Below are 21,881 nucleotides of genomic sequence, written 5' to 3'. Positions count from 1 at the left end.
AGAAGAATTTAATTATTCAACTCCAGAAAATGTACTGAATTTTATTTTCCGAAATTTACTGTATTGAAATGTTTTTATAGAAAACAATTCCTTATGCAATGAAAATATTTTCCAAGAAACTAATTTAATTTATTTCATTAATTTATATATATTTATAATATATATTAAAATATGTATCGTAATTTTGAATTTGTGTTATCAAGAGCTTGAGAAATTATTAATATTGATAAAAAAATTTAATTTAATCATGAAGTTGTGTTTATTTAATTTATTTATTAATATCCATGTTGTGAATTTTTTGGGGATAATTAACAATGAAGGAAATTATTCGATGGGAATAAATGGCGCAAGTTGAATGGATAAATTTTTTAAAGGGTTGGAGATTCTAAACTCGGTATGCAAAAGGAACCAATTGTAATTGCCTTACTTCCCCTGGAAAAAACAACGTTTATTTTAGTTACCGAGACCCCCGCCATGTGTAACTTCTATTTTCGAGTTATTATGAAGCTCCCACACTCATTCACTCGAGTGCCTGAACCTCACACATGTTTTTTCCCTTTCAGAAAGCGTTAAATTTTGTAGCCGCCTGGAATATCAGGAATACCTCATCCCAAAGATCGAGACTCCACCAGTCACTCGATACCGATCACTCGATTGATTGTTTGCTAAATTAATTCCTAGAGAAAAATAAATTCTTATAGAAATCAGAAAGAATAATTTTGTAAGCCTCAAAGTCTTTTTCAAACTTCTTTTTTAAATAAAAATAAAATAAATCATAATCTTTTTGGAGTTGGACTTGTGACTTGAATCCTGGAAGAATGTATTTTATTCTAAGTAAATGGGGGAATAAATGGAGAAAGATGGGAAATTGTTGGGGAAAATAATGTGCCGAGTCGTTGAACTCTCGTTATAAATATCTCCTGATCGATGGGTATCGACAAACTGAGAGGGGAACCTTAAACAGCCTGACATAGAGACAATGTGTACTTGTGTTCATCACGAAAGTATTCTCATGTAGCATGTCGTAAATTCTGGCGAAACGATCGAACGATGAAAAATGAGGGGCAGCGAATAATCCAGAAATGAACGGCCGTCGCGAATTCTCAACCCACCGTCGCCTAAAGACAACTTTAATTGGATTTATTATGATCATGCTTGAACTTTGCGTGCACGTCCTTGACGTCGAGAGCTTTCAAAAGGTCAGGATCAGGAAATTTGAAAATGTTTAACCACTGATTATACCTCACGAAGGGATAAACTGATTTGGATTTCCGAGAAAATTCGTAAAAGGGGCCGAAATCGATTCCGCCATTTTCCTCAGACTAAGTACGAAAGGAACTTTATTTTAGGATTAAACTTGTTTCAAGTCTGAGAATATTTTTTGGATTTTTTCAATGGGAATTTGAACGCTTGACTTGGGATTTTTATGAGATTTAAGGCGAGAATTTTAAGTCTTAGTCTCGGACTTTGGGGACTTGACTCAGAACTTTACGCCTCAACTTGAATCCCCCCAAGTCAAGTCCCCCCCAAAATAAATTCAATAATTTGGGAGTTCTTTCTTAAATTTTAATTCAAGTCTTGAGTCCGAAAAGTCCGAACTTGATACAAGTTCAAGTATTCTCGTCCATTAAAAATCCAAAAGTCCCAAGTCGAGACTTTCGAACGGTTTCAAATTACCACACAGAAAATCTCACCTGAAGTCCGCTCAAAGTGCCACCCCAAGACTTCAATCAATCTTTAAAGTCCGAAGCGAAGGTAATCCCCAAAACAACTTAACCATTCCTCGAGTGCGGCCTTCATACCTCGCCGATAAAAAATCCTCTTAAAACTTCTCGAGAGCTAGTTAAAACTTGGAAATCACAGGATCCTCCCCCATTGAACCGCCGAGGCCACCTGATCACCCGAAAAAGAAGAAAAACGACGTAAAAAAAAATGGCGGGGAATAACAATATTAAATAACATGTCTCAGGTAAAAAATCATGCTCCCGTGACTCCCAGTGTCAGGATATCGTTTGTATATTCCACCTGACAGCGGTATCCCGGCACAACCCCTTACCATCCCCCACCAGGTCGTCTTTACCCGTGGGAGAGCCTCCCCAAAAGCTAATTATTCACCAATCGATATACATCGATGAGAGTCACTATCTTAAAACTGCGATACCATTCCATGTCGGAGGCTCGTGCGTGTCTGACCTGAAGTAGACGTTCAGGCACATAAACAGGACTTTATTCACCGACGAAAGTCTAAAAATTCGTAGTGGAGTTATTAGTACCTGGATAAATGAATTATCGGAGACCCTGGGGATGGACAAGTACGAAAATATTGAAGTGGTTGGGGAGGGAAGTTATGGAATTGTTATGAAGTGCAGGCATCGGGATACAGGACAGATCGTCGCGATTAAGAAGTTCCTGGAGACTGAGGAAGATGTCCACGTCAGGAAAATGGCGTATCGAGAGATTCGGATGCTGAAGGTAATTGTTTTTGGTGGAAGGAAGGCAGTCAGTTGAGTTTTGGTTTCAGGGACCGTTGATTTGAGACTTGGGACTTGAGACTTTGAACTGGGGAATTTAGTTAGACTTTTATTTATTTCCTAATCTCGCACTGCGATGGGAAATTTAATTAATGAAGAATTTTTAATTGAATTGTGGGAGTCTCAAATTGAGACTTAGAAATTCATGAAGAATTTTTAGTCTCAAGTCGCGAGTGTCGCGAATTAGAACTTGACTCGCGAATTCGCGAAAGGTAGTCGCGTGGAGAAAGATTCTGTTTAATTGTTATTAATTAATGATAATTAAAAAAATCATTTCCAGTGGGCATTGAATTTTTTCAACTTGAGAACTTGATCTTTGGTTTAAGAAACTTCAGCACGATAACCTGGTTAAGATGATCGAAGTATTCAGGCGACGAAAACGTTTCTACTTGGTCTTTGAGTACCTGGATCATACGGTTCTCGACGAGTTGGAGGCGGCGTCGGGGGGGCTGGGCCCCCAGGTCTCCAGGCGACACATATTCCAAGTCGTCAGGGGTCTAAACTTCTGCCACACGAATCACGTGAGTCTGGAACACAGACTTTACTTGTTCGATGCCTAGCAAAACGCGAGGCATCAATGGTATCTCTGTTAGTCCATCCATACATTTACTCCAGGGGGGAATTTTAATTGCTCGAAATGATTCCTCCAAGAGGCCTAACACACCAGAACCCATTTTAACCTTCCATCAAAAAATATTGCGCACATGTTTACAAATGAATTACACGAGATTTCGTTTTTTAAAAATTCCAATCAGTCAATAAATTTGAGTAAATTTCGAAAAAGGGCCTTTTCTTTTTTTTAAATTAATTTAACGACAAATGGTTATTGATCCGGATGTCCGAAATAAATTGAAAAGTTTGTTCTAGATAATGCACAGGGACGTGAAGCCGGAGAATATCTTGGTATCACCGAATGGAGTAATAAAACTCTGTGATTTTGGGTTCGCGAGATTCGTGTCGGGGCCGAATGAGTCTTGCACGGATTACGTGGCCACGAGGTGGTACAGAGCCCCAGAATTATTAGTCGGTGATTCGAGGTACGGAAGATCCGTTGACGTATGGGCTCTAGGGTGTCTTTACGCGGAAATGGTCACTGGGGATCCCTTATTTCCTGGTGAGAGTGACGTCGATCAGCTGTTCCAAATTACCAAAGTTCTAGGTCAGTAATCACCCGTGAAAAAATGAAAAAATCGATTACTCCATTAATTTCGATAAGTCCTCTTTTAATAAATTAAATAATTCCACTATATTATATTTTCAATTTAAATGTTCACTAAAATTCTATTATAATTTCATATTCTATAATCAGATTTAGAAGAAAATCTCGGGATAATTGAATTATTCACACGAACTGTTTATTTAATAATAAAAAAAGGATTAAATGTTCACTAACTGAAAAAAATATTGAAGTTATTTAATGTTTACATTACGTTTAATTGAATTATTAATATCACATTAATTAATATATTATTATTATTTTAAAAAATCAGTAAGATGAAGAGTGAAGTCTGGATTTTGCAATAATTTTTGCAAATCTTTTCATTAGTTGATTTTTTTTTTTGTAGGTTCATTATGTTCTAAGCACCTCGGTATGATAAACCGAGGATTCAGTGGCTTTCCAAATCGTCTCTCAAGAAGATCGAGTACTTCCGACGATTTGCATTCATCAGTAAATACCGTTCGTTCCCTGCGCAGTATTTTTCCCAAGTGGTCACCACTGGCCATCGATTTTTTATCCAACTGCTTGAGAATGGATCCAGACACTCGCCCTTCTTGCGCCAATCTCCAACAGCATCAGTTCTTCAATCACGATGGCTTTGCTGATAAATTTCTGATTGAATTGGAAAAATACATAAACAAAGAGAACGGAAAAAATCTCCTCATCTCTAGGAGACCGGAGAGAAAAACGTACACCGAAGAAACTCCGAGAATATGTTACGCCAGTGCGGGAAGGTGATGATAATAGTGATAAGAATAAAAGTTCTCTGATAAAATAGGTTTTAGTGATAATTATATAATTTCAGGTGGCGAATGCAATTGATTAAAGAAACCGGTAGTTTTTCCACGAAACCGGATGTTGAAGATGTTTTGGAGATTCAAAATGCGCAAATTCTCCCGCAATCTGAAATTGTCATTCCCACGCGCAGGAAAAATCAGAGAGAATCACTTTATGCTACCATCTCTGGAACACCGAACACAACGTACATCAGGCGATTAGATATTAAGGGAAGTTTACCGATGGACACGAAGAATTTTTCACTGCCTGCATTACCCTCGAAGGAAAAAAATCATTTCAAACGCGAGAGCAAGAGGCACAAGGATAAATTGTACTAGCGATATCTCCTGTATCGACTGTGGGATTTCTCATCGAATGTTGATAATTGGATGTTTAATTTGTTGTTGCGAGCTCGGTGGAATAAATAATGGGAAAACCAATGGCAAATGTTTTAAATACCAGAATTTGTGTCGTCATTTTTACTGGAGAAATGACAATTGATTTTTTTTCGGAGCAATTTCTTCAATTATTTCCGATCATTTTCGGTTGATTTATAAATCTCTAGAGTAATAGTTAATAATAAATCAACTATTCTGTAAATTCTCAGATTTGTTATCAGACTGATGAGAAAATATTCTGTTACCGATAGTCAATAATAATCCTGGAGACTTGAAGACTTCAACACGGGCGTTGGTGGCGCATCGATTCGATTCCGCGAATAAAAGTTCAATTACTTAACAATTACAATTATCCAACAATTACATTACAATTAACAAAATCCCTGAATTAATTTAAAATATCAATAAAATATCAATATTCTTCAGAAATAAAAATAAATCACACAAATATTTTTTACGTAATAATATTTCACTTGTAAAATTGATTTATGTATTTGCTAGAGTAATATATTTAATTAGTTTAACCAATACAAATGGATGAGGCGAAAATGAGGGGGTGGTTTTCAGTTTTTCCGGTGGGGGGAAGAGGGTGATGGGGTGAGGTGGTGAGAGGGTGAGGGGGTGAGAGGGTGGTAGGGTGACGTTGTCGAATTTCCTTTGAACTCTTATCGCAGATCGATGCAATCGGGCGATAATGATTCACCTGAAAATGGCGAAATCCCATTGGCAGGTAGATACTGTAGTTTTGAGTGGTTGCGCATGCCATTCGCTTTGTACCCGAAAAATGACATCCCCAAAATACATAACGGATGAAGGGAAGTGGAATTGATGGGGTGGTACCAGTGAAAGATCTATGGGAACCGCGCATTCAGCTCGCGACAGATAAAAATCTTTAAACGAGTAATGAAAGCGAACTGTATCATGATGGTAATGCGATATCCTCGCAGTATAATGGGGCAAAAACCGTGGCCCCATTGTATTCAACTACCGATCCCCCAGTACTCAACTCTATACTTACTGTATCGGATGTTACCCAAAAGCTCACCCTCCAGTGGTGACACATTGTGTGTTGTAACGACAGGATGTGTGTTTCTCGTACCCCGGGAAAAAAATTGTGTAAACGACGTTTTATTATTCATTGAACTATACACGGGAATATTCAATAAAAATTATGGGACTCATGGTGGTTTTGGAGTATTCATTTTTGAGGGAATGTCTGAAGGGAATCTCTGAAGTCGCCGCGTACGACTGGAAATTTAATATTTGTTTATAAAAAATTGGGGAACTTGAGGGTTTCCTTGAATTATTGTAATTGTTTCAGTTTTTGATTGTTTATGAATTTTTGATGGAGAATTATGGTTGGAAAGGAAATTTTATTGTTTTTCTATTTTTACGGAATTTTCCCGATTTGTTTATAATAATTTTATAATAATTCAATGAAAATCGGTTTTCATGATTTTTCAGGTGATTTTAAAGGAAATGGGATATTTTATTTTTTCTATTGCCTCGAATATTTTCCTGGCAGAATTTTCCTTTCCCCGTGTTGATATACGACCCAGTAATTTACGAAAGGCTTGACCAGAAATTTCCCTGACTTTTTACGAGTCCCGAGTGTCGATTTTCTCAACTCGTTTGAAAAACCTACGAGAAAAAAAAAGGGTTGGATTTTTTTGGCTTTTTCGGGCCCCCAAAAATAAAGTCCCAGGCGGTTAATATTTTTGTATTTTATGGTTGAGGTTTTTCCTTTTTTTTTTCGTAGGACCCAAACATGTGCAAAAAAAAAAAGGGTTGTGAGGGGAATTCTGGTGACAATGCGGCGGTGAGCCACCGAAGAAGTTCTTAATTTTTATGGATTTTCGGGTTAAAAGGTGCAGCAGTTTTTCCGGAATATTTTTTTGCCCCCCGTTTTTCCGACGACTTATTTTTCCCTTCTGTGCGGTGGCGGGACGAACCGAGTTGCAAACTTTATTGGCCCTGTAAAAGTTTTTCGCCTCTACCCGATTTTTTTTTTTCCCACTAGTACTTACCTGGTATATTTCTTGGCCTCCCACTGACCACTGGGCATATACTGTCCCCTCGTAATCCCCAAAAAAGATAAAAACCCCCGGTAAAAAGGCGAGTGCTGAGAGAGAAAAAAATTTGTCGTTAAAAAGGTGGCGGTGAAAAAATAGGTGAAAAAAGTTTTTCATAACGAGACGATTATTCGAAGGCGATCATGAGACGATGATCGGAGTTTTAAAGAGGTGAACCCGAAGAAGTGGAAGAATAACGACAAAAAATGCTAACGATACCTCACTCTTTACACATTTTCCAAGAGGAAAAAAGTGCGACCCAGTTTTTTAGGGTGAGAACTTATCCCGTGTTTACACTCGGTAAAAAAAAAATTGAAGACACCACTCAGTAGCACATGAGTGATTTTTTTTTCTCACAACAAAAAACAGTCTTTTGAGTTTTTTTTTTCACCCGGGAGAACTTTTTAGACATTTTTTTCACAGGTTTGGGGATCATTTACACTTTTTTTTTATTAAAGGGTTATCGAGTGAGTGATCGACGTTTTTTTGTTAGAGCACTTTACATCGGATGCTGATGGAGCGAAAGAGATAACAAAAAATCTAGTTACGAAATTTTTTGCTTTTTAGATTTTTTCCACGTTGTATCAAATCCATTTACAAAACGAGGGGGTAAAAAGGGAGAATGGAGGAGATTAAAATTCCAGGGTTTTCCTAGCTGGAGTATGATCATTATTTTTAAGTGGATATTACCAAAAAATAGATTTTTTATCCGGAGAATTTTATAAAACACCCCGTATTAAATATTTTACCCTCTTTACCATACGATTATTTATAAAAATTTAACAGAAACCCGAATTTATATCGACTGCATAAATTCTTGAAAAATTGAGTCAAGTAGTCAACTCGAATCTAATTAAAATATTCTCTCAATTTATCGACGTGATTAAAAAATTTATTCAAATCAAATAATGATCATGATTTAATTTAGATATCTAACAGACAAAAATGAATTCTTGATTTTAATAAGTTCTCGAGTCAAGCACTTGACTCTGATTTTTTCCGTCTAAAGCTCATCACTCCCTTTTGCTTTCCGCGGTGCATTCGGCATTGCCAGTATAAATTTAAGAGGAAAACAAATTTATTTGATCATTTAAGCCGTACGTGTGTTTGGACGTGCAGCAACTTACGATCTTGAAGTAATCCATCAAGTCGTGTACCCCCATAGCTTATGTTTACGCGAGTCTATACACGAAGTAGTAGAATTGATGATAGCTGAGACAAAATAAAATGAAAAAATGGGGATAAAAAAAAAATTTCCACGGAGAGAGGTGGCGACAGCTGTTTACGTCGTTCATCGGTGAAAATGCGGGTTTAAACCCGACACGAGTAACACGCGGGGGCGCACGTACCATTCCCTCAACTTTTCCTCCCCTTTGTTTACGTCTTTCTCTTCAATAATAGATCAAAGAGTGATACATCTTTCCTGAGATAAATTCCGACACCTTCTGTTTGTTGATTCTCCGAAAATCCCCATAAATACGCGAGCCCCCCTCTCTCCCCACCCGCGAGGAGAAATATTCAGTACAACTGAAATTTCCAATTTTTTCCATTTTTTTTCTTCAGTCCCCATCGAAAAATAGCTCTCTCGTCATACCTTTTAGTGCAAATGACCTCTCCTCTCAATTCCCTCTCATCGTTAAAAAAATATTCGATGTAATTCGATTGAACTCGCAATTTTTGGAAAAAAGCTGAAGAGTAATTGAACTACAAACCAAAAATTTCGAGGTGTCGATGGGTTGGAGATAATCACCTGGAATGACCCTACAGATGCCATCGAAAAATCGTCAGTCCTTTTCACCCTGTGGATGCCCTTTCATTACCCAAAACGTTTTCAACTACAAGTCGGGTCCACTTTGTCGAGAGTTGAGGAGAAAAACCATAGGACCAACTGTCGTGGGGCAGTTGCGTCAATAAGAGCAGCTAGAGAGGGCACGTGCGACTGTAAACCGGAAATGTTCAATAGTCCCCAGCAGACTTATTTCATCCGGTTTTATCTCCGGCTGCTGGACAATGTCAAAGGGGGAAGGAATTTTCATTTTCTGTTGATAATTACTCGGGGATTTCTCTTCACTTGTCGCTTCTGCGGTTCGCGCCCTCAAAAAATTGTTTTGAGTCAAGTGTTAAATGAATTTATGATTCAAGTTCGATCTGCAAGTTGATTCAAAGTTGAGTCAAGTCGAAAAATGGACTTGACTCCTGCGAACGGTCGACTTTAATCAAGACTCAATTCAAAAACTTGACTCGAATCAGATGGCAAAAGCGACTTGAATCAACTTGAAAATTGACTCAAATAAGTTTTTGTTTCAAGTATTCGCAGTGACTCAACGATTTCTCTGATAAAATTTATTATTTAATTTGATGTACCGGTTGATATTGAGATTCGTAAGACTCAACTTGAATCAAGTCGTAGATTGAACTTGAAAACTTGAAAACTTGGAAACTTGGAAACTTGACTCAGATCTGATACCCCCGTACGATAAATTCACATAGATCACGGGGTAAAAATGTCTTCCATTGTGATTGTAAATCGCAGGGCATGTGACACGAAGAAAGGATATTAAGGACAATGTCAGGTACGTTCCAGGGGGCACATGGCAGCAATGTTTGCAGACAAGGAAGCCTCGAGCCCCCGGCGGGCCCTCTCATTCTTCAATTCCATATATTTTCACTTTTTTATTTATTCTCCTTGTGTGCGGTGTCTCACTCTCAGTAGCAGTCTCGTTGACGCGTCAGGGTGACAACATAAATATAATGTCACGCTTCTACGCGCGCGAATACCTTTTTTTTTTTTCTTCTCTCCCCCTTATTCCTCCATCTCGCTTACTCTCTGGGGTTCTCATGGGAAGATGTCCCTCGGTGCCATGAAAGCCGAGATGGCTTATTCGAGGGAATGACAGGACCCCCCTTTTTTAGTCGAGATCCGTGAGGACAAAATGCTCGTGAATGGAGACCTGGGGAAGATGAAAAATGAGGTTAGCCCGATTGGCCACTGGGTGTGCCACTCCTCGAGACAATATTTTGGTACTCAACGCATCTACCTTTTTATTCTCACCTTTATCTGGAAAAAGCGAGTAATACCTGGAATTATATTTCAACTGTTTAACAAAGAATTCACGAATAAATCTATTTATCTGTAAAAACTCAGTAAAAATTCCTCAAAACTTCCGCCAAATAATTCTCCCTCAAATTCTGCTATTAAATAATACCATTAAATAATATAACTTTGATTGAAATCCTTTTTAATGACGTATTAAACTGATGTCATTCCTCAAATAATTATTTTCTAGTCCCAGTATTTAAAAAATAAATCTATAAAAATATCAATTGCGTCCGAAGTAATTTATGGTTGTGGGTAATAAATACCTCCCCTGGATTTATTCAATATGATATCTTATGAATGAAATTGACCTGGGGATTAGCATTAGTATCACCAAAAGAATGATAAAATAGTGTAGAAAGGGCCTAATCGATTGATCACCACACAGTGGTCCACCGTCACCGCAGGAGGTTCCTGAAGAGTCCCCCTGAAATCTCTTTTTATGTTTGAGAACTAAAAACCCCAGTCCGATAATGAAGATGTCTCGTCACGGGTGTCCCATATGGTCGCGAGCTTTATATTCTCAATTCCATGGCAAATACCCGGGGGTCCGTGCGTAAACGATGTCATAGCCATGGGTCCCCCCTATTGTCCTCACATCCCAAGAGCGGAACTGATCCCCCATGGAATCCTCGGCCGTACAATTCGCCTCGCCATGTTGTTTTCAATAAAAAAAAAAAAAGAATCCCCACCTTTTGCTTTGGCCTTTACCCTCCCCTCATCCCTTACCCTCTCTTTTGCATTCGAATGGGACGCCATTCTGACACATAATTGCTCTCAATCTGACACCGTGACTGAAACACCGAGGGGGGACTTATTTATCATTGTTACCCACCAAAACTTGGGCCCCAAATAATCCGTCATTACCCCATGCAATTCGGTAATTCAATTATCTCGTTTTTATTTCAATTTATTCGAATTTAAATTTGAGGTCGATTTGAATATCAATTTATTAATTTATTGGAAGACTGATGATTTATTTCCATTTTTCGTGAGTTTATTGATTATGTAGTAATGAATAATAATTAAAATAATGACGATAAGATATAATAATGAATTGTTTATTAATTGAATAAAGTGAAGAGCGTTAGAATGTCGTTTAGAGAAATATTTGACAGAAAATATTTTTTTAAAAGATGAATTAACTGGAATTTGTAAGTGGCACCTTATTAACCGTGATTTAACAGAATGATAAATATAAATGGTGGAATCACGGGGAATGAGGGTGGGGGATGATGGAAGTAGCCCTGAGGGAGCCACCGAGGCGAGTCAAAGGAGGTCCAGAGTGAAAAGGAATATGGAAAGGGTGCGTAGGGAGATGGAGATTTTCAAGAGGAATTGGGGAGGGTATCGTCCTGGAATAGCCCCTACGTGAGCTCGAGTTTCTCACTGTGTGGAGGTGAAACGTATAAACTGGACGGTGTGTATCTTTACGGTCCATAAAGGCCAGTCCTCGTTACGAAATGGTAGTACCGCACCCGTGGCCACCAAGGCACCGCATCCCCCTTTCTTCTCCACCGCCACCCTCCAATCCCATTCTAAAACTCACCCCGAGATTCATCCGTCGAAGCACTGCATTCGTTATGTACGCCTTCAAATTAACTCTTTTTATTTTGCACCTTTTGGGCTACGGTAAATGACGCGAGAAGAATATTAATATTAACTCCATTTGGAGTCCGAATTCAGGCATTGATGATCAATATTTCAGGAATTCATATTTCATTTTTATGAGTCAAGGATTTAAGGCACGAGTTTGGAATGGTGAGGATCGAGTTGGTCTATGAATTCCTGAATCGGGAATAATTATTTCCTTGCGTCCGGATTTTCAAGGAGAATTCCCATTTCCAAAATGGAGAATACATATTTCCTTGAGTCAGAAATTCATATTCGGCTATATAATATTAATTCCTAAATCAGGAATATATATTTCCGATTCGTGTTGATTCAAATTAACTTTTTTTATTTTGGATCTTTTGGGCTACGGTAAATGACGCGAGAAGAATATTAATATTAACTCCATTTGGAGTTTCAGGAATTCATATTTCATTTCTATGAGTCAAGGATTTAAGGCACGAGTTTGGAATGGTGAGGATCGAGTTGGCCTATGAATTCCTGAATCGGGAATAATTATTTCCTTGCGTCCGGATTTTCCAGGAGAATTCCCATCTCCAAAATGGAGAATACATATTTTCTTGAGGCAGGAATTCATATTCGGTTATATAATTATTAATTCCTAAATCAGGAATATATATTTCCGATTCGTGTTGATTCAAATTAACTCTTTTTATTTTGCACCTTTTGGGCTACGGTAAATGACGCGAGAAGAATATTAATATTAACTCCATTTGGAGTCCGAATTCAGGTATTGAGGATCAATATTTCAGGAATTCATATTTCATTTTTATGAGTCAAGGATTTAAGGCATGAGATTGGAATAATGAGGATCGAGTTGGTCTATGAATTCCTGAATCGGGAATAATTATTTCCTTGCATCCGGATTTTCCAGGAGAATTCCCATTTCCAAAATGGAGAATACATATTTTCTTGCGTCAGAAATTCATATTCGGTTATATAATATTAATTCCTAAATCAGGAATATATATTTCCGATTCGTGTTGATTCATATTCTCAATTCAGGAAAACATATTCCACATTTTCGATTCAAGACTGAAATAAATTTGAATCGAGAAGAATTATAGAGTGATTCTCGTTTTTCCGCTTTTGAAAATTGAGTTAGAGGTCGACAAACATGATTTACGCCAAGCAAATCAACTATTTTACGCTATTTTTTAAAATTGTTTATTCAGTCGTTTTATTTTTACGGTCACATGTGTGGAAAACCAAAAGAGAACCCAGTGGTTGGTCAAGTGAGGATGTGGATGAAGGGATTAGAGGGTGAAATGCTGGAGGCCAAATCCACGCGGTGACAATTCTCCATAGAGTGTACGTACTCTACGGTTCTGAATCAAAATTAGCTCCTCTTGTGTCAACCAATACACAATTCCCTCTCCCAATTTCTTCGTCATTGTGTATTTTGAAAAAAAAATTCTCACTCCAAGAAAAAATCTAATAGCGAGGGCTTCTGTTAGAGAATCAACGCTGAATAGAAAAAAAAAATTGATTTTCAGATTTCCGTCCCGAGTGTTTCTACGATTTATTTATTAAGTCTAAAATTGAATTGAAATTCGGGAAATTCGCTGTGGAATTTTATCTGCTATTCACTTTCTCACTCTGTACTGCATTGTTGTCAAATCGATTGCAAGTACATTTTTTAGTTTCGAGAACAATAAATATTTGCAACTTTGGAAAGTACCTTTGAAAAATAAGACAACCCTTTTTCTCTGTTTTTGGTTCTGATAAATCCGCAACCATTCCTGTGAACAAGAACTCTACAAACAAAATTTAATTAAATCCGTACAGCCTCCGCAGCTCAGGAACTTCGATACGTACCGAATACAAAAAACAGCACAAAAAATTATTTATTTCAATCGAATAGATACGTTTATTTAAATACTACATCGATTTTTTTCGCATGGAAATCAGATTTTTATTTGAAGACCTGCTCATATAAAATAAATTGTTTTTTTTTAATTAATAAACATTTAGTTAATTCTAGTCATTTAAACTAATTGCAACTAATTCTTCGATTTTCCAAAAATGTTCTGCGATTATTATTTAAAACGGCTTTTCTCACTATTTTTTATTTAAAAAACTTGAAATTGAATTTTTAAACGGTGACGCTAGGATATAGAATTGAGGCCCAAATTTTATCTCCAACTCGCAAAAATCCAGTTTTTCAATCCACTAAAAAAATTGAAATTAGAATTCTAAAAAAAAATCCTGCGGTCATTATTTAAAACGTTTTATCCCACTATTTTTTCCAAAAAAAACATGAAGTAGAATTTTGAAACGGCGACGCTAGGATATAGAATTGAGGCCCAAATTTTATCTCCAACTTGCAAAAATCCAGTTTTTCAATCCACAAAAAAAATTGAAATTAGAATTCTAAAAAAAAATCCTGCGGTCATTATTTAAAACGTTTTTTCCCACTATTTTTTCCAAAAAAAACATGAAGTAGAATTTTGAAACGGCGACGCTAGGATATAGAATTGAGGCCCAAATGCTGTGTCCAGTGAGCAAAAGAGCGGACACGCAAAAGAGGGAGTGGTGGTGCGGGGGTGGTATTGAAATTAGCTGAGGTAAAGCGCGTGGTACAGTGAGAGTACACGCGAAAAGGGGATGGCAGGGGGTAGAAAGAGGGTGTGTGGGTGGGTAGTAGGGGGTGGGAGTGGGAATGTAAAGGGGTTGGGATGCCTGGTGGTCGTTGCTTTAAATGGAATGAGGGAAAATAGGTGTGAGGGCAGAGTATGAAGGACCGATGGGAGTGGGTGGAGCCTTGCATATATTCACATCGAATTAAGTCACTCACACGGATGCTAAACTGTATGTTGAGTTGAGGGGAAGGGGGAGGTCATACTCAAACCTTTGTGAGGCCCTTTCACGTGGAAATATTCCAACCCTTGACCATCTCCTGTCCTCTCTGTGTGCGTTTCCACGTACGAGACCTCTATTTTTCATTATTCCGGTGTGTTTGACGGTGTTTCTGGGGATTTTTTACGAGTTCTGGTTAATTCTCGAGGATATGGTGATAAATCATGGGGAGTGTCGGTGGGTTGAGACTTTATCGTGTCTTTATCAAGTCTCAGGGTGATACTTTCGGGGTTCGTGATTTTGGAGAAGGTGCGAAGAGACTTGAGACTTTTGACACTCGGACTGACTGCTTTTGAAATATTCATTGACTCCAATTCAAGACTTTACTTTACGGATTAAAGTTCAGACTCCCAAGATAATAATTTCGCATTGAAATTCATTTGAGTTGTGATTCAGGTTTTAAAAATTCTTCTTCATGTTCTCAGGATTGAAAATGCTGTTGTCCCCTCACAAAATAATTCTGGAAAAACTGAAAATTCATTGTACTCCAGTTGACTCGGTCCGTGCAATAAAATTCCCCCCCCCGATTTTCTGCACGTCAGGAGAGAAAAAAAAATGCTAACAAGTCCTAAATCAATACAACTTTTTTCACATTGCCATTGAAAAATAACTTGAGCATAAAACGAGGTCTCGTAATTTTATTTCTTTACGATGCCTCGTAAAAAGTACTCTACATTCGCGGCAGTTCAGAGGGTAGAAAGATTCGCCCTGTTTTGGTCAAAAATTAGTGCTCCTAAAAATTACACGCAAAAAGGTCACAAAAATTCGGGGGGCGGATGAACCCCCAGTAAAACATTCCCTGTAGAACAGCTCTAGTTGTCACTCTGGGTGAGCGTTCTGTGGAAATGTAAAAATTCCCCCCCCCCCCCCCCCCACCCAAAAAAAAAGAATAAAAATCATAAAAATATACGACACCGTTATTTAAAATAGTCCAACCACCGTTAGGTTTTCGAGCTCTAAAAATTCACGCAACGGGATCCCACTTTTTGGGTTCCCGTTTCTCGTTTTTCTGGAGTACCCCCCACTATTTTTACTATCTCAATGACCTCTCGTCTCGATATTTTTTTCACCTCAGGTCGAAATAGTGAATTCAGGGTGTGCACCCCCTGCTCTTCCCCACGAACTAGGTCATCATGACCCCCAACTTCTGTTATTTTTCCTGTCACCCTCGTAAAAGATCGTCAAGTGTCGTCGATGCACCAAAATCACTCAACGACTTACGATTTATGATTTCTTTTTGTTGTCCGTAATTATTCCATCATGCTCAGGGATTATTAATTGTTAATTTATTTTCAGACTTGTGAGACTACAATTTTTATTTTTATTGAATTTCCATAAATCCTAATTTGGGACTCTAAAAATTCATTAAAATCAAAATCTCAACTGAATTTAAGTCCCCATGTTCCCAAGTCCCACGTCACACCCTGATGCCTCAGTAAATCCATAAAAATTCCTCTAATCAGACATTTTAAAAATTTCCCCCTGAAAATTGAGTCAATAAAAAATCCTTTCCACGTCATTCCCCAAAATATCTTTGCAATATGACTACAATACCGTTAATATTTCGAGTTCCCCATTTTTTTACGAGGAAACAAAAAAAGAGGGTCAACAAACGGTTCTGGGGTTTTTTCACCGTTTTCATTTTTTGGCCCAGTCTCGCGAAAAAGTCGTAAAACCTCTCGAAACTATTGAGTCGTATACCGGAGAGAGTCATCCCCGAGAAATAAAAAACGGTAAAATAAGCAGTCAAGCCCTTCGAGCCAGGGATTTTTGAAGAAAGCCACCTTTCGGGTTATAAAGAGAGGGTGAGGGAAAGGTTGACTTCATACCGCTAAGCCTTTCAGCGGGCAGTAAAGTTAATTTCCCAGGCCTTTTCCTTTCTCTCTCTCTCTCTCTCTCATATGCCAGTGGAAAAAAAAAGGAAATAATACGGAAAAAGTCCGTCGTCCGAAAAATGGTAAACCCTTCGTACGGGGCAAAGAGGTACGGCAATAAAACAGAAGGAGAAAAATAGTGAGAAGAAAAAAAAAACGAGGGAGTGGAAAAACGGTACCCCTCCGTTATAACCCTAAAGTCAATTGCCACAAACGGGGGAAACGGGTTGTAAAAAGGGAGAAAATTCTTCTCCTCTGTCATATTCATAAACTACCGCTAGGATAGTTTATTTCCCTCTAATTCTTTAAATGTCGTTCTGGGGGTGGAAGGATTCAAGGTCGAAAATATGTGGGACAAAAAACGGTACAAAAAATGTAGGTAAAAATATCACCTATAAAAACTGGGTAGAGTAAATTTTCCGGGAAGGCTTGTCGGTGAAAATCGGTTTGAGGGGATTTTTTCCATTTCCGGTCACGGAATGTAGGGGTGAGTGGAGAATTCCGGGAGGAAGAGTGTTAATTTTTGAGTTTTACAGAGTGCTGAAACTCCGGAATTGCAATTGAGGTCAATATCTATGAATTTTGGGTGGGAATTTTTTATTATCTGTCCAAACGGGTGGAAATTTTGATCTCGAAATTTCCGGTATTTCGGGATTTAATCGAAAAATTTTATTAAAACCCAAAATTTCCGGGAAAGACTGCAAAATAATTATTTTTTTAATTTCTCAGGATTCTACTATGTAAAAATATTTAATGATTAAACCATAAAAAAAAATTTCAAGAAAATCATTTCACACCCCCGGAAAGGGGTGAAAAAAAAATGATTTATTCCGGTTTTTAACGATTCAAACAAGATCGATGGATCGAATCCCCGAATCAACCCCCAATTGTTATAAAAAAATACCAAGCAAACAACCAATCACCACAACAGCACCGCTAGCGAAAAATCTCTGGAAGGAGCGAAGTATTCAGTACAAAAATCTCGGAAGCAGTTAGAAATTCGTTGAATAAAGTCTCGTTAACCCTGAAAATGGTAAATATCCAGGTGAACCCGTTGGCTACTCCGAGAACAAAACCCCTTAACCATGAATTTGAAGCGTGCCAAGGTATTTCCGTGTCAGTGGGGAGCATCCGTAACTGGTTCGTCTTCTTCAGTAATTGTCGTGCGCAAATAATTTACGGGAGGGCAATCCTGAACTCTGCATTCGAGTAACAATTCCAGTGAAAATAGACCATAACTCGTGCAAATGACAAGTGAAAATTTTGTCTCACAGTGCCAGTTGGGTTACGATAGGTATAGGTAAAATAAGTGAAAGCCATTGCCCTCCAATTAACCGAAATAACTCTTCATCGTCACCATTATTACCCGTTGCTCCAGGGCACACGCCTCCATACCATTCCATCCCTTTTGTCCACTATTTACGTACCCACCAATTCTTCCCCCTTTTCAAATAGCCTTTTCACTCCATACAAATACCATTTTGGTCCAATAACCTTAAATTTTACCTCTTCCTACAGCTAAAACTGGACTACTGTCTTGTGGTCCACCCCATTCTACCGGGAAAACCCTTTTAGCAATAAAATTTCAAGGCCTCGGCTGATGGATCACTCGATTTATCTGCAACTCATCATTTTACCACCGCATTTTTCTAGTTCAAGTGGAATAACTCAATATTTTTCACGACATTTATTTATTTATTTCTCAAAATAAAATATCAAGATAAATTATCTCATTTCTTTCATTTTGGCTTCATAAATTTTACAACCCAAAACATTTTCTCAATTATTACAACAATAGAATATTATATTGCTCATTATCATCATAATTCTTATTATTACAAAAAACAAAATTAAAAAAAAAATTTTTGATTTTCAATTCACCCTAAATTATTGCTTTAACAATCACGAATATTATATATTATGTGGAATATTATATTGCACATCTTCCCTAATACGTACAGCAAAAAAAAAAACTGCCAAAAAACAAGAATAAAAAACGGATTGAATTTTAGCCTGGGGCATTGGTGAAAAAATAAATGGCAAAACCTGGCTACACCATTACTGCTTTATCGCAGCATTATGAAGCTTATAGTGTTCCCGTGAAAGGGGAAAATAGAGAAAGAGGGGGGGAGGGGGTGAGAAAGGGAGGGGAATTATCAGTGCCATAGTGGCTCCAACTATGGAACTAACAATATTTCGTTTAACGTCAGATGAATTTAGTGGATGAACACATGAGGGGGCACGTGTGATGGCCAAGTGAAAGCCGATAGAAGCTATATCTATACCATATGCACATGCTAGTTGGAGATTTAATACGATCACCCCCGTAGATACTCTGGTACTGAGCCTCTGGTGTACTTGTTGTCGTTCACTCACTCACATGATGGGTTATATGTATCAGTTTCATCCCTGTCCCTTGGTCTTGTCCATTGCGTACGGGACGCGTTCGTTTGTGGCGGGTGTCCAGGGTATTGGCCCCGGGGATTCCCCATATACGCTGAAAACCCATCCACCCTGTACCAAGTACATATATTTCACTCCTCAATCCACCAAACCCCTTGAAAAAAAAAAAAAATGCCCACTGAAAAAAAATCCGATGATGAACATGTTATGTGTTTTTATTTTTATTTTTCCCCGTTCCGTGTTCTGCGGTGTCATTGGAAAACCAATCGACCTCTTGTATGGAATGTGTGGCATTTTTTTTTTTTCTACGTTTTTTATACCGACAGTTTGGGATAAAAAATGTTTGATGATACTGGACATACGGACGTACAGGAATTTACTGCAGTCGAATTTATTCCGACATTTTCGGTGGGGGAATTGATACTTTTTAGGACTCGAGTCCCATTGTTTCTTTTGTTAAACCATTTTTTTGGGGGGGGAGGGGGGGGGGAGAATTGGTAATTATTTGGTGGATTTAATGGGGATGTGGGCTGTGGGGATTATTCATTGGAATTATTTGGGGGGATTTTTGGAAAGTGTGCGAGTCCTTGGGATGAATTTTGGGGATGAATTTTTGGAAAGGTCACCCTGAAGTGCGACACCCTTGAGACGGCAGTTTGTCATCCATCAGTGAGAGAGAAAAATGATGGGTCTTGTCGATCCCAGGGAGTTTTGTTTGTTGCAGGCTGGGGAGCACCTAGTGCTGCAGCATCGTGTCATCAATGATGCGTTTATGGTTGAAAGGGGCTGGCAACATGGCGAGCAGTTTACGCAGAAGGTGGTCCCAATTTCCCCTAAAAATAGGACCCTTTGTTGACTTCATTGTCATCGATTAGCCAGAGGTATTTTCAGCGGAAATCAATTTCCCTAGTGGTGAAAAAAAGGGAAATTCCTTTCAATTCTGTTGGTCTGGATGTCAAATTGTCACCGCTGGATTCTTCAGTCGGCCTAAAGTCCTCTAATCGACTTGTCCCGATGGTTAAAAAATCCAAGACTTTCAGACTTTCTCGCTGCAACATTTCCTCTTTCGACTTCTGACTCAATTGATCCATTCGTTTCCTCATCCTCATCTCCAACGAATTTTGTCCTGCAGATTTTAATTCCTGGAAATAATTCCCACCACCCTAAGACCCAGCTTGACAATAAAACCATCAACTAGACACATTTGATTAATTAAATTCAAAGCTGCACTACGACACTGTCAATTTGAAAATTCGATTCAATTCCAGATTATGATCGATTATAATAAACCCAATGACTCGCAATATCGTCCTGATGCTTTTCAATTCGATCATCAGGTTCTCCAGACTTTGAGTTAACCCTGAAGCCGATATCTGGCCACAGTATAGAGACAATTTGGTGGTGTGAGTGAGGGAACGAATATGGTGAGCAGAAAGAATCAAGAGGAAGTTGAGAGGATGAGACCAGGAGTATTGGCTTCTGGGGGTTATATGCACGTAGGAAACGAGTTGTGCTGTATAACGGCTCGCAAAAGGCCCTAGGTGTGGGGGGTTTATCCACACAGTGGAGAAGGGCATTGTATCCTCACGGAGATTCACTCTCCTCGATTCCTCGTTTTATCCATTTTTTTTTCAACCTCCATGAAATTCACCGTGTGCTTTCATTCCACACACCATATCCCTGTATAGTGGCACTTGCTTTGCGCATACCCTCTTGGTTTCCTAGCCTTCGATCCATATATTTAAAACAAAATGCTATCTGATCCTGGCGGCGGGTTGTGGAAGGTGAGATGAAAAGAACCCCCTGCATACGCCCCACAGTATCGCCTTTATCCACTGGATATTCTGCATATTTTATTTATTTTTTTTTTTTCAACTTTTATTTCAGTTGACCACTTTGAAAGACTCGAGCACATCCAGAGTCTCTTCAATACCTGATTGTTATCGTATGGATTGCTGATGACACGAAAATCCAGCGAGTACCTTTTATCAATGACAAAACTTGCGTGTGATTAAGAGAAAATATGAATTGAGGAGAAAAGGAAGAAAAAATTTCAAGTTGGAGTGTCAAATGGAGATAATCTCTGGAGTCGTCGATTTTTCGACGTATTTATTGGTGCATTAGGATCGACGAAATAGCGGGGAATCTAGTCCTGAAGAAGCGATTTGAGATGACAATCCAAGAAATCTTGGATCTCACCGTGTCGTGAGTCTATCAGGCGAATGCACGAGTGTTGGGATGAATCCTATCTCCGCTAGTAAATCCGGTCGTAAGTTAAACTATTGGGAAATCGAGGAGGTTCACTGGAAAGTACCCACGCGACCGAAAACCAATGCCACACAGCTCAGGATATCTCCCACCTTCATCCCCCATTTTCTTGTCTCTATCGTACCACCCCAACCACCTCCTCATACGCCACGGGCTTTTTCTAGAGTCAGGGGGGAGTGTATATCGGGGGTTTTGGGATCCTGGCAGAATCAAGTTTACGTATATCTCCTTGCCTATCATCTCCATCACCATAGATTGCCCATAAAGAACCGTCTCCAATCCGTGGTTATACCTTCCCCACTGCTATCCACCAATCCTGCCAAAAAAAAAAAAAAAAACACCGTTCCCAAGGGGTGGATTTTTTCGATCACATTTCTCCCACTTTTTCCCTTTTGTCTCTACCACCAGAATCCTTTCTGATGATCATCCAGTTTTAGGGTGATGCGATTTCTTCCTTCCTTCTGCCTCATCTCCCTCTATTCAATAGAAAAACCTCACTCACCCCTTCGCCCTCCCGCCCCTTCCCCTTCACCATCAATATTAATAAATCATCATTTCATTACAATTTTTTTCTTAAACTTCAATTCAATTTATTATATTCCAATCATTCTATCCGATTTATTTATAATAATAATTTAAATAATCAAAATAATTAGAAGATTGACGGGGGGGGGGGGAGGAGGAGGGGTTGATAAATCTAGACGAGTCCTTGAAGGGAATAAAAAAAATTGTAGAAAAAGTAAAAACAGAA

The 21,881-nt window shown here is 38.5% G+C and overlaps 1 protein-coding gene across 2 annotated transcripts; it reads left to right on the top strand.

Annotated features, from left to right (window-relative positions):
• The first annotated feature begins 1,941 nt into the window (after positions 1 to 1,941).
• Positions 1,942 to 4,952, top strand: LOC105265633 (cyclin-dependent kinase-like 2). Of its 2 annotated transcripts, none has more exons than XM_011303213.1 (5): positions 1,942 to 2,472; positions 2,858 to 3,052; positions 3,399 to 3,690; positions 4,097 to 4,484; positions 4,556 to 4,952. In XM_011303213.1, the coding sequence occupies exons 1-5, from the start codon at positions 2,305 to 2,307 to the stop codon at positions 4,863 to 4,865; spliced, it is 1,353 nt and encodes a 450-aa protein (XP_011301515.1). In that variant the 5' UTR covers positions 1,942 to 2,304; the 3' UTR covers positions 4,866 to 4,952. The 2 variants fall into 2 exon arrangements, with proteins under 2 accessions (XP_011301515.1, XP_011301516.1); XM_011303214.1 differs by having other exon boundaries at positions 4,579 to 4,670.
• Positions 4,953 to 21,881: the final 16,929 nt, after the last annotated feature.

Source organism: Fopius arisanus, unplaced genomic scaffold, assembly GCF_000806365.1.
Source record: "Fopius arisanus strain USDA-PBARC FA_bdor unplaced genomic scaffold, ASM80636v1 scaffold00031, whole genome shotgun sequence".
NCBI lineage: Eukaryota > Metazoa > Arthropoda > Insecta > Hymenoptera > Braconidae > Fopius > Fopius arisanus.
Note: the sequence above shows the minus strand (reverse complement) of the source record. Positions and strands in the feature narration are given on the sequence as shown.

Bases quoted from the DNA above. Each gene is read 5' to 3' on its own strand.
- LOC105265633 (XM_011303213.1), top strand. From the start codon at position 2,305: ATGGACAAGTACGAAAATATTGAAGTGGTTGGGGAGGGAAGTTATGGA. The intron at 2,473-2,857 runs GTAATTGTTTTT...CTTTGGTTTAAG, and splicing joins GAGAGATTCGGATGCTGAAG to AAACTTCAGCACGATAACCT. The intron at 3,691-4,096 runs GTCAGTAATCAC...TTTTTTTTGTAG, and splicing joins CCAAATTACCAAAGTTCTAG to GTTCATTATGTTCTAAGCAC.